General features: G+C 40.0%; 1 protein-coding gene across 1 annotated transcript in view; it reads right to left on the minus strand.

Annotated features, from left to right (window-relative positions):
• The window catches only part of LVRN (laeverin), a 68,946-nt gene that overhangs the window by 39,069 nt on the left and 16,527 nt on the right, over positions 1-13,350 (minus strand). The window contains exons 2-4 of the mRNA XM_057737069.1: positions 10,810-10,952; positions 9,448-9,587; positions 5,766-5,892 (exon numbers count right to left, since the gene is read on the minus strand). Coding sequence (XP_057593052.1) covers positions 5,766-5,892; positions 9,448-9,587; positions 10,810-10,952 — 410 coding nt within the window. The remainder of the gene's footprint in view (positions 1-5,765; positions 5,893-9,447; positions 9,588-10,809; positions 10,953-13,350) is intronic.

The raw sequence follows: 13,350 nt of genomic DNA on the forward strand, positions 1-13,350 counted from the left end.
GACAGATGGAGATTGAGATGAAGACAGACACTGAAATATATACACCAAAATGTATATATGTATGGTTATCTCTGCATGGTAGCATTACAGGAGAGATCGCTTCTCTCTGCTTTTCCCTATCTTTCCAAACTGTCTATAGTGTGATCATTTATTATTTCTAAAACTAGAACGATACAAGTTTTAAAATTTTCTTTTGCTAATGTAAGAAATATCGTTCCTAGAGTTCATGCTACATTTGCCTAATGAATGCTTTATGTTGTGCTATGCTCAGTAATTTAAGTTGACTTTATGCTTGGCTGAAATTGACAGCGTGTACTAAAGTATATCCAGGTCATTACACAGCCCCCATTAGATAATGCTTTTACCTTTGGTCATACTTCGTTGCCTAAGCCTAGGTCTTCTATTCTTCCGTCTTTCCTTTCTTCCATCTGCACCCATCCTACCCAGCAACCCACCCACTTTCCTCAAAAAAGACTCCTCTACTCCACTGAAGCCAATCCCTTTTGTTCTCTACAACTACTGAGTCTTTCTCTGTTGAAGCTGTTTGCTATCCCAGGAAATCCCCTGCTCAATCTCTGAATGCCACCAATACTTGTGGTCCAATCTCACCAACTCCAAGAAGTCATTTCTAATTAACCCTGATGACTATTTAAAAATTTTTTTTCTTTACTTAAGATGCAAAGAACTGGAGTAAGCACAATTCTTGTTTCTTTACACATTACCCTGTTTTATTTTATTTTAATGATGAACTCATTACTTTAAAATAATAATACAAAACCCCATGACTCTACCACTTACCCTTTAGAACAGGGGTTGGCAAATTTTTTTCTGTAAAGGGCCAGATTAGTAGATAGTTTCAGCTTTGTGGGCTATATGTTTTCTGTCACACATTCAGCTCAGGCATACCAGCACAAAAGTAGCCATAGATACTATGTAAGAAAATAAGCATGCCATATTCCAATAAAACTATTTATGAACACTGAAATATGAATTTTATGTAAAATTTTCATGTATCACAAAATATTATTCTTTCTTTGATTTTTTTTCAACCATTTAAAATTGTGAAAACCAATCTTAGCACATGGACCATACAAAAATAGGCAGTGGGCCAGATCTGACTGCTTGCCAGTGCCTAATTTAGAATATTACTAATAGCTTGTATTGTGATTTCCAGACTGGCAGCATCAGCACCACCAGGGAGCTTATCAGAAATAAAAATTCTGGGACCAACTCCAGACCTACTGAATCCGAAACTCTGGGGTCAGAGGCAACAATCTGTGTTTTAACCAGACTTCCAGGTGGTTCCAATGCATTGGTAACATTTGGGAACTGCTGACCTACATCTTCTTCTGCGCTCCCTCTCAACTTATCCTTTAGCTTCGTCTTCCAGAGATTCACTACTATACGGCATTTGGCGTTTATCATTCCACTGCTTAAGAAAAGGCTACATATATATTCCCTAAATATATATGGCTGAATATTATATTGTTTGGGTTTCATTTGTTTTTAAACTTTAGAAAAAGTGTTTCATTTTCATTGCTGGATAGTTTCCCATGGCGTGAATGAACCACACTTTATCCATTTTCCTACCAATTACCACTTTGGTTGCTTTCAGTTTGGGGCTAGTATGAAAAGTACAGCTATGAACATTCTTGTACACCCCTTCTGGCACGTATGTGCTCAAAGTCCTCTTGGGGATATATATGTGGTAACGGAATTACTAAATTTTAAGGTATTCTAATGATCAACATTGTAAGATAACAAATAGGTTTCAGAGCTGTAACAATTGATACTCCCTTCAACAATGCCACTTTCTATCGCTTGGTATTTGTCAGAATGCCTACTCTTTGACAACTGGCTAGGTATGAAATGGTGCCTCACTGTGGCCTTGGATATTCATTTCTCAGATTGCTTAATAAGACTAAATATCTCTTTATAAGTTTATTAGCTACGTGTTTCCTTTTCTGTAACACATCTATTCATACATCTTTTACTTTTTAAAACTTTTTCATATTTATTTGTGGGTATTCTTTATATATTTGGGCTACTGCCATAACCACTTATCAATCCTTTCTTTTAAGGATTTTTTTTTTTAGCCAGTACTTTATCTCATACTTAGCAATTTGTTGCTTTTGCTTTTAACATGTAGAAGCTATCTCCCTGATTCAGCTACTTGAATAGAGCCTCTGTCATCTACTTCTGCATTCACAGAGTATGCAGAAAAGTAACAGGTGATTCTCCAAATATATGGATAGCAAAGGGGAAAGGGGAGGCGGGGTAGGGTGAATTGGGAGATTGGTATTGACATATATACACTATTGATACTATGTATAAAATAGATAACTTATGAGAACCTACTGCACAGCACAGGGAACTCTACGCAATGCTCTGTGGCGACCTAAATGAGAAGTAAATCCAAAAAAAAGAGGGGACATATGTATACATATAACTGACTCACTTTGCTGTACAGTATAAACTAACACAATATTGTAAAGCAAATACACTCCAATAAATTTTTTTAAAGTAATAGGTGATTCTTATTCACTCAGTAGCTTTTCATTGATTATGGTCATTATTTTAACACTTTATGATTTATTTTGTATCAATACTTGAGGTTTTATTTTTGCAAAAATACAAATCATGCTGGGATGTACAATACGTATCGTTAGCCTGCTATGGTTACAAGTTAAGAATAAAATAAAAACTTAAAAGGGAAGTTGCCATTTTAAACGTTTGCAAGCCTTAAATGCCCATATTTATTCCTAAAAGCGTCACGATGCCACTTTTTCTTTCAAAACTTACAACAACCCAAACAGCCAACTCTATCATCTCTGTAATATTTTGATATTTCAGTCCACTTCTGACTTTAAACAGTGAATTAAAATAACAACACCAGAAAAAAAAAATGTTGTTCTAAAGAGGAAAACTCTAATTTGAAAAGATACATGCACCCCAATGTTCATAGCAGCACTATTCACAATAGTCAAGACATGGAAGCAACCCAAATGTCCATAGACAGATGACTGTGTGTGTGTGTGTGTACGTGCATGCACGTGTGTGTGTGCACATGTAATGTTACTCAGCCATGAAAAAGAAGGAAATAATGCCATTTGCAGCAATATGGATGGACCTAGAGATTGTCATACCAAGTGAAGTAAATCAGACAAAGACAACTATCGTACGTGTGGAATCTAAAAAGATGATACAAATGAACTTATTTACAAAACAGAAATAGACTCACAGACACAGAAAACAAACTTATGGTTACCAAAGGCGAAAGGGGGAAAGGGGTAAATTAGGAATTTAAAATATATATTTTATATATACACACTGCTATATATAAAATAGATAAAGAACAGGACCTACTGTATAGCACAGGGAACTATATTCAGTATCTTGTAATAACCTATAATGGAAAAGAATCTGAAAAAGAATAGATACATATGTATAACTGAATCACTTTGCTGTACACATGAAACATTGTAAATCAACTATACTTCAATAAAAAAATGAGCAGAAAAAAACAATAAATGTTATTCTATATAATAGAAACATACACATGGTTTAGATTCTGAGGTTTAGAATTCAATTGAGCAAGCTACAAGAAGGTACGCTAAAAAAACACCATGGGAGAAATAAATAAGAAGGCTTTTCACCTGACTCACTGAGAGTAACGGGTAAGGTGTACGTGGGAGATGCTGATAGGGAAGGTCTGGCTTTTTTGCTTTGTTTGTTCTTGTTTTTGTTTTTAAATGATTCAACCAAAAGTTAAAGTAATTAGGAAACAGTTTATCTTTCTCTTAAAGATCCAGTGATAGAGAAACTCCTTATTTTAATCATCTATTAAAACGCAGTTTTGACTAAGCACCACCTTCATGAGCTCATAGAGCAACACTGGCTGAGATGCTATGAAAGATACAAAAAAAGTGCCAAATATAACCCTGACTTCCAGGAGCTGGTAATCTAGCCAGAATTTACATGGAATTACTGAACTCACTGCATGTATTTTTCCCCCCACCAAGAAAAAAAATGTTTACTGTTTACCACTCTGAGAGAAGCTCTGTCATAGGCTCTCAGGGTACTTAAAAAAGGACAGTCTAGATCCTGACCCCCAACTTGCTCTTGACCTAATGAGGGAGATGATTAGGATCTAGCAGGTCAAGAGTTTGAATGCAGGGGTACACAGGATGCTGTAGAAGCATGAAAGAGGGTGTCAGGGAAAACTTCCTGGAGGAGGAGGCACTGAGTTGAGAAATATAAGAATTAACCAGTTGGGTAAAAGGTATGGCAGGATGTGCAAACTGTGTGTGCAAGAGCCTGAAGGAGAGGAGAGAAAGGTGAAAGTGTAGGAGAGGATAGAGATGGTGTTAGAGCATCCCTCCTACTCTGAGAAACTGTCAAAAGCACCAAGAGATTGGCACGAGTTGCACTATTACAAAGATAGGGTGTGGAGTTTGGACTTTATCCTCAGGGCAATGGGAAGCCACAGAGAGGTTTTAGAGGACAGTAACATGATCAGATTTTGCTTTGGAAAGATCCCTCTGGCTTCAGTGTGACGATGGATTGGAGGAGGCAAGAGCGAAAGTGGTGAAACTAAGTGAGAGCTGCTGGGGTCGGGATGCTGGTGATGTAAACTAGGGAGAATGAAGGGGATGGGAAGAAGTGGATGGATGCGGAGATAATAAGGAGGTGACTAATTGGATGGAGGAGATGCTTTGACAGAACAGGATATCAAGAATAACTCTGGACTTCTTATCTAAATAAAGATAAATGGAAATTTTCTTGCCTAGACAAGGGTTATCTTGAGATCTCCAGCCACAGAAGTGCCAGAACTTGGACTCCATACCCAGATACCTGCCACCTCCAACTTTCTAAATGACAGGTATCACCTCTGGGATCCGTGAGGGTGCCAAGGCTGGTCCCCGTTCCTTCACTTCCCAACCCTCCTCAGCCAGAAGGCTTGAGCTGCAGAGCCCCTGGCTTCCCAGTGTTCAAGAGGTTGGAACTCCCCAATTTTCCTCCTCACCTTCCTTCCACTGTCTGCCAGTAAAGGCCAAGCACACTTTTCCCCAAGACTTCAGCTAACTAGCCTGTCAGAGGGACAAAACACACTTACATGATACCCTCAATTTAGAGAGAAAAAACATGGAACAACTTTCTGAGCTGAGTGGCTCATGCAATTCTAAGGACATTCCGTACAGATCTATGAGAAATAAAATGTTTACATATTCCTTCAAGGATCATATTATGTTCACACATGATTCCAATTTTATACAACAAAAATTCACAAATGGGACCCCCAAGTCCTAATCCAATGACTCACAGCTAAAGAATATTTTTTGAAAAACCAACAAAACCTTACTAAAGGGAATTGGAGTAACTCACGCAAGCAGCTAAAAGGATCCAGAACACTGCATTGCATACTTGCATTGTGAGAGGAAAGGACAGAATGCAAGACGGAAGGCAGTGTCTGGAGGATGTAAGTTGCCAGTGAGTACCCATCAGGTATCTAAAGCCGAGGAGCTCTCTGAGCACCTGCTGGTCACGGTGCCCTGCTGGTCACGGTGCAGTGAAAGAGCAGACAGGCCTCTGTGTGTTTACAAAGGTGTAGGACATAATGGTGGGAAGCCAGCAGGGCTAACTCCAAAATAGCAAAAATAGCAAAGTGCCAATGGGTCTTTGGAGGCCCATCTAGGTACCTTTTGATCTCAACCCAGGGCCCCCATAATAGGAAATCTAATGCATTGCAAAGGAAGATGCCTCACCTGTTTTTGGAAGAGGGTAACTAATATTAAATAAATCTTCCAGAAAAGAGAAGATGGGACCCGTGATGTTCAACGCAAAGTCAGTACTTCCATCTGCGATGGCATCTTTCCGGGCCCAGATGCGTATCTAAACAGAAACAAGCAGTGATTAGGAAAAGCATAGTGACTTTGGAAAGTGGCAGCCTGCTTGCTCCAGTTCCCTCATGCTCTGGAGCCAAAGGCGTACCTTTTCAGAAGAAGCTGCATAATAAAATGTTAAATGCATCCATGCAGTGAGAAAAGCCCAGCAGGCTATTCACTAAGTTGTGAACAGTGTTTCCGTAGAAAGTGTGTTGTTTCAATCTTTTGCAATAACATATAAAACTTCTAAAATTCAAAAATAATCCTGGGAACAGTACCTACCCCCATGGAAAATGTAGATTCTATGTTAGAGTAAAAGGGCCCCTTGGGTCCTTGCTCCTCTTTTCAGGACATATTTCCAATGATTCAAAACAGAATTGTGCAGTTAGTGGGAGTTAAACAGTATAGAACATATTAAACAAATTAGAATCATCCAAATTTAAAATGGTTTGTTAATGAAAACATGAATAGTCCCATCTTATTTTCAAAATTTGAAATAAGGTTAATTTCCTTAAATTTAAAAAGTTCATCAAAAGTCTTAAGACTTTATAGTTGTTGAAGGAAGTGAATTATATTCTCTGTTTATGACATTTCCATGTTAGTAGATGAAAAGAAATCCTGGCCATGTTTTTTTAGTTTAACATAACTGTGCTGTTGTTAGGACACTTGAAGTTGTTTGTGTGATTTTGGTGACTAATTTGATGTGGTTTTAACATTCACTGTCATTTTAATATGAAATCATGGTGTCCTGTACAACAATACCATCTGAGCACTTTTAAATGGATTTGCTAGTGTTAATGCTAAAAAGCATGTATGAAACTCATAACCCTAGATTGAAAGTTAGTGAGGAGGGAATTAAGATAATTACCCTGATGTGAATACAGTTAATTTGAGAAAAAGCTCTCTACAAAACATTAAAGAAAATGCAGAGAAAATGAAAAGCAACACAACAATATCTGCAGACTGCTGCCCTCCAAGAACACGTTCACCTGACTTGGCTTTTTTTTCTGCTGCAGATTTGTCTTGAATTACGTTACTTTTGAATTACGTGAGGTCTTCAGGAATGCTCGCTTTTCACAAAATGCAACCACCTGTTTTGGAAGCCTCCTGCCTGTATCCCCTCCTTTCTTGTAGCCTCCTCCCCACCCTCCAGGCCTCATTATCCTGGGAAAGAGGGGCCCAAGACTTAGTCCTACCCCTGCACTACCCGTACCTGCTGCTTCTCTAGCTCTTACCTTCGAGGCAAAGTCAGGAGGACATCTAAACCAGAACCCACGCTACTGAGTGGAAATAACAGTCACCTTTTCCCAAGTTCAGGATAATGTGTGCATATTAACTGTAGCCTTTTGGGGGAAAAAAGGCAGTAACAATTAATGTTTGTATGTAAATTTCCAGTATACAAAGATCCTCCCATAAACGACCAGTCTTTGAGCCAAAAGGGAGGCAAATGATGAGTCCAAGCTGTTGGGGGAGGAGCAGGGCAGCAAGGATCACAAACAGGTGCAGAACATTTCAGAGATACAGCCATAAAGTTCCTTCAGAATGCCTAGCCCACCAGTGTATCCTTGTGGCCCTCCTTAGACACAGCAGACCTCAACTTCTAAGAGAGGAATATCTTTACTCATACCCAAATGTAATAAATTCTGCTCAAAATATGTTATTTGCAAACTCAGTTGTGTGTATCTTAGCGTTTATCCTCATGCCGTGCATGAACCGCATTTTCAACTTTACTAAATTTTTTTTTAATAAATTTATTTATTTATTTATTTATTGGCTGTGTTGGGTCTTTGTTGCTGCACATGGGCTTTCTCTAGTTGCAGTGAGCGGGGGCTCCTCATTGTGGTGGCTTCTCTTGTTGCAGAGCATGGGCTCTAGGTGCGTGGGCTTCCGTAGTTGCAGTACATGGGCTCAATAGTTGTGGCTCACGGGCTCTAAAGAACAGGCTCAATAGTTGTGGTGCACAGGCTTAGCTGCTCTGTGTCAAGTAGTATCTTCCTGGGGTAGGGATTGAACCTGTGTCCCCTGCATTGGCAGGTGGATTCTTAACTGCTGCTCCACCTAGGAAGTCCCAACTTCACTAAATTTTTATCTCTTACTTAATGAGTCATCTTTGTAGAGTCTGGATGCTATTCTAAGAGTACAGTCTGGTTGCCTGTAGGGTACATGGTAGACTCCTTCACTTTCCAGAGCTGAGCCAGTGCCAAACGCAACATTCCACTGATAAATTTATCCCAAATTTCAATTTTCTGGCTGATCATTACTTTCTTAGGCATGTTCCATTTCCTCTTTGCTTTCTATGGTAGCTGGTTTTCTTTCCAGGGTGATCTTTCATGATGAAATAGATATGATCCTTTTATAAGTATTATTCACTGTGCAGCAGCCTTGAGAGCAACAAACTCCTGGAGATGAGGATGCTGACAGCCACCCTGGGTCACTTGTGAGCTCTGGGACCTCTCCTTCACGCCTGGTACAAAGTGTGGGCTTCCACATCATGCCTGAGTAGATTTATCAATATATGTCATGAATGTTTGACTTGGCCCATGTTATATCTATGAATATCAAGGATCTACCAGTGATTATTCAATAAGGGAAATCAGGCCAGAGCCAACAGCCGAGGAAGTTAATGAGCTGTTGTTTGCATCTAATGCAGCATTATTAGTTCATCCTCAGGAGAAGTGGCTTTGAGCGGTTCTCTCCCTGGTGACAGACTTGGTTCGTCCACGGCTTCCTAGTCTCCACAAGTGAATGGCACAAGCCTGGAAGTTCACGGGCCCAGGAGAGAGCCTCAGCCTGCTGCAGGGCCTGATTCTCCTCGGCCCGTGAAGTCAATCTGATTAGAAAGAACTGGGCCTGAGGCACTGGCCCTTCTTACCTCCCCACTCTAGTGCAGGGAGTGAACCAGTCTATAAAGTACTGCTACAATAACCTTGATATTTCCCTAAAGGATTATTATGTAACAAGGGTATAACTGGGTGAAAACTAGGTGTTTTAGGACAGAGCACCTATTTACACAACTCTGGGGAAGTGTTCACGCCCCAGAGATGAGGAACCCAGCAGGCCTGCTTCTTGACAGGAATGATGCTTAACCTGCTGCAGCATTTCAGCCAGAGCAGCTGTCCCTGCTGGTGTCAGTTTGGGGTGTTTGGTGTCCGTATCATAATGGTTGCTAGATATTTTGAGCAGCACCCCAGCTTCAAGCCTGCAGGAGCATGTAGGTGAGGTAAACAGCAGGTAAACCTGAGCTTCAAGATCCTAGTGCGGCCGCTTTCCCGGTTCTCTCCTGTGCTCCGAAAGGCAGCGAAAGCCTGGGAAGAGGGGGCTCAGACCTGCCTCAGGTGGGCTTAATGTGCAGCCTTTCCAGAAAAACCCCTCCACAGAGCCGCAGTGGGAACTGTTGCATCCCATTCTGCAAAGCTGAGCTGAGAGCGAAAACAGGGCTTGGGAGAGGTCGGAGCGAGAACCAGGCGGGGACGGCGGGGTATGTAGGCACAGCCCCTGATGCAGGAGTGCCTGACGAATCCAGTGCAAACGTCCCCTCACCTGCAGAGCCTCCCTCACTCACCTCCTTGCCCCTTTCAGTCCTGCTGACGTGCTCATAGTCACAGACGGCAAAGGCGGCTAAATAAGTAGGCATGTGGGGTGTGGTGTGAAAGGTGGTAACAGTCCACGTGCTTCCATTCACGTCCTTTTTCTCAGACTGACCTAGAGAAATTGATTTTAGTCCAAATCACTGTAAATAAGCAATAATAAGCACAATTATCTACCTTTGAAATAATCTGTCAAATTGATTGTCACCTAGCTACTTCTTCCCAACTACTCACCAGAGTCCAGTAGTTTGGATTTCTCTATCCCCAATCTATCAAAACCATATTAGAAAGGGCTAAGGATGGTATCTTGGTCCTGAATGAGCACCTTGAATAACATGGTCCAGATGGGGCAAATCTATGAGCACTATAAACTAGGCCCACAAGCTGCCGCCTCTCTTTTCCAGCCAGTACTGTTTCCTAGTCCAGCTTACCTCTCTCAGCACTTAATTTAGAGCTTCCCAGGCCCATGGTAGGTCAACAAGATACAATTCTGCCATTCTCAGGTTTCAGACAGGTCTTCAGTGGAGTCACAATGGGGTTTTTAAACCTAAAATCACAAACTCAAATGCCTGTGAGGGCCGGGTACTCAATGTGAACGGGCTGGTGTACACTAACACGGAGTGGTGGGGACCACGGCAGGTGGGGGCAGGGGCTTGGTCTGTAGGAGGCAGCCTCTTCTCAGCTGCAACCATCACTGGCACGTAGGAAGTGCAGGGCCAATGTTGTGACATGTTCTGAGTTTCAAAAAAAGTAAGAATTTTGATTTTTACGAGAAATCTCTGAATTTTAAAAAAATGCATACTAATTCAATCAAAAGAAAAAAAGTTCTATGAGCCAAAAACAAAGCAAAACAAAACAACAAAAAAACAAACTAAAAACAAAACCAAACCCTCATCTATGTACCAGATTCAGACCAAGTCCACTAGCTTGTTATCACTAATGATCAATAGCTGAAGTGCAAATTAATGGGCAGGCAGGCTGCCAATGTATGAGAACAGCATCATGTCCCCATCTCTTAATACAAAAAGAATCAGGATTTACCATCACCAAGATGTGGGTGCTGATGCATAGCTCATGTGACTGTCCTCCCTGGTTATAATATACTAGTCATTACAATCATAATACACTCTCAACACATTGTCTAGAAAATCTACAGAGTTAAGTATATATATGTACATATAATATATAAAACATAAATACAAATATATAAATATATGTACTTATATATTATAAACATATGTACTTCTATATGTACATTTATATATATAATGTTACACATGCATATGTATATATATATACATGCATATACATATACGATGATAGGAAACATTACTTACCTAGCTTTGGCATGTTGGAAAGGGCCACATAATGTGGATGATGAATCATTGTAATATTAAAAGTTGCCTTCAGAGATGGCTCATCAAAACAAGGGAAAACATTCCTGGCAAATGTTGGTTCCATCTGAGATGCTAAGAGGGCCCTGAAATACATTTTTGGGAAAAATCTGTTTATTTTTATCTCAAACCTGTGGAAGCACAAATATACAGAGAGAGGAATTATGGCTTATAATTATCTTCAGGAAAGAGCTGGACTATTTTACCCTCATCTGTCTTGCTGCCCTCCCCACACTACACACACATTCTAGTTCTCACTGTCCCTGAGAATTCCTGTAAGACCTAAAATACAAAAGAACTCTTTAATTTTCAACTGCAAAATAACATTTACTTCATTACATCATATGCCTTTAAAACCTTTTACAAACAGAATAGAAACAAATATAACAAATATGCAATGCCAGGCTTTTAAGAACCAAGGATTTTTTAAACTAGGATTGCTTCTTTGGGGATGGTCTATTGCTTTCATCCTCTACCCAGTGTAAGTCAGAGGAAGAATGCCTATATTTTTATCTTTTTCTCACATGTTCCCTCTTTTTCCTGGTTGAAAACTTTAAAAAGTTTTATCTTGTATACTCTTGGGGCTAAACAATATGGACACATCCCAACTGAACAAAACAACTTTCATTTACATATGGATTTATCGAATCCCTACTCCTTCTCCCATCTTCATAGAAAAATACAAAAAGTGACATGATCCCACCATGCACTGGTAATTTATAGGGAAAAGCTTAGGGACAAGAATACCCTAAGCAAACAAGAAGATTGCCAGGTTCACCCTCTGTAAACACTGCCTGAGTCTGACAAGAGCATGCGTCCTATCAAACAACTTTCTCCTCCAAAGAAACTTGCAGTCTCATTATCCTGTTTTCCAAGACTCGGTAGCCTGGGAACTGCTTTTAGATGACAATTGTGGATGCTAAATTCTTTTTTTTCCTCCTAAGGTGCTGAGACTGCTGAGACTTAATATCTCTCCTGCATTCACTCCAGCTTCAGGCTCAGTTCTTAGATAAATAAAAGGCGAATTCAACACAGCTATCTTGAGAGCACAGTCCACCCATTACCCACCTCTGTAAAACCCTCCTCCACCATGATAAGGGCCCTGCTCATGTAAAACTTCATCCAGCCTTAGGAAGAGCACACAGAACAGGAGCCATGTTCAAAAGCTTTTCATAGTCAGCTGGTTTGATGTGCTTATCACCTCACTGTGACAAAACTGTAATTTTCAACAAGCCTATTTTGCCTTATTTGCTTTTCCCCACTTTATTTTATTCTTGCTTTCATGGGCTGAAAGGAGGCTTACGGGCTCTGACAGCAGCCACGTTGGCTATAAGACTCTGCTCCATCTACTGCTAACTGAGCAACCCTGAACTAGTCACGTCGTCTTGCCAAGCCTCAGTTTCCCCATTCTAGAAAATAACGACACTAGCTATGTTTCATCATTGGGTGAGCTTTTATATTATTAGCAACTAAATTTAGCAATAAGTGACCTGTGAATTCTCCTATATTCCTTCCAATCTCACAGATTGTTCTTGACATAGATGAACTACAGAAGAATTCAAGGAGGAATAAGTTACAGAGTAGGGGTGGAGGGTTGGAAATCACTAATTACAAATGCATTTAAAAAGGTTCCATCACTTTGCTGTACAGCAGAAATTAAGCACAACATTATAAATCAAAAAAAAAAAAAAAAAGATTCCACAGATCACAGGCAGCCACAAGCTGAACATGAACCATGTTTGTCTCCCCAATTAACTTTAAACCACCAGAAATTAGGGGTTATGTATTTTTTTTCTTCTGTATCATTTAAAACACTTGGCAAAAATATGGGTTCATAGCAATTAAGTATTTTCTCAGCCTTGGAGGTACTATAAAGTAAAGGAAGCTTGATATTAGTATACACAGAAGAATATGTAGTATTTCGCAGAGTTTGTCACATTGGCATTTGTTTGCTTTGTAGTATTGGTTGGTATCTTTAAAAGGGATGGGATAATGTAGAGAAGATTCAAACAATAGACAATGTAGTAAAAAGGAAAATGAGCAGGGGATTCAGCAACCTGAGTAGTTGCTCAGGATCTGCAGTGTAAACATAGCGGTGTAACTTTGGGAAAGCTGCTTAAACTCTCTGGACATTCGTTTCCATAAAATCCAGGGATGGGACTAGATGATCTCTAAGTCCACTTAGCTTTAAAACTGATTCCAACAGAGATAAAGACCGCAACAGGATGGAAAAAAGAGCCCATGAGGTGGCCATGACTGATTCATCTAAGATGGGGAGAAATACTCCCCTTGGGCGTTTTCATACACAGCCTTCAAAAGATCTATGAGCCTTCTGAAGTCGCAGGGCATTTTGTACAAATGGTGATCTGTTAGCATGAAAAGTGCAATGTAAAGTGAGAAAGCAGCTTTAATTAGATAATACATGCTTATATATTTGGAAAGCCAACACATGCCTATTGTTTTTGTAATGGAAACTACAGAAAG

The sequence above is a fragment of the Hippopotamus amphibius genome, chromosome 1 (assembly GCF_030028045.1).
Source record: "Hippopotamus amphibius kiboko isolate mHipAmp2 chromosome 1, mHipAmp2.hap2, whole genome shotgun sequence".
NCBI lineage: Eukaryota > Metazoa > Chordata > Mammalia > Artiodactyla > Hippopotamidae > Hippopotamus > Hippopotamus amphibius.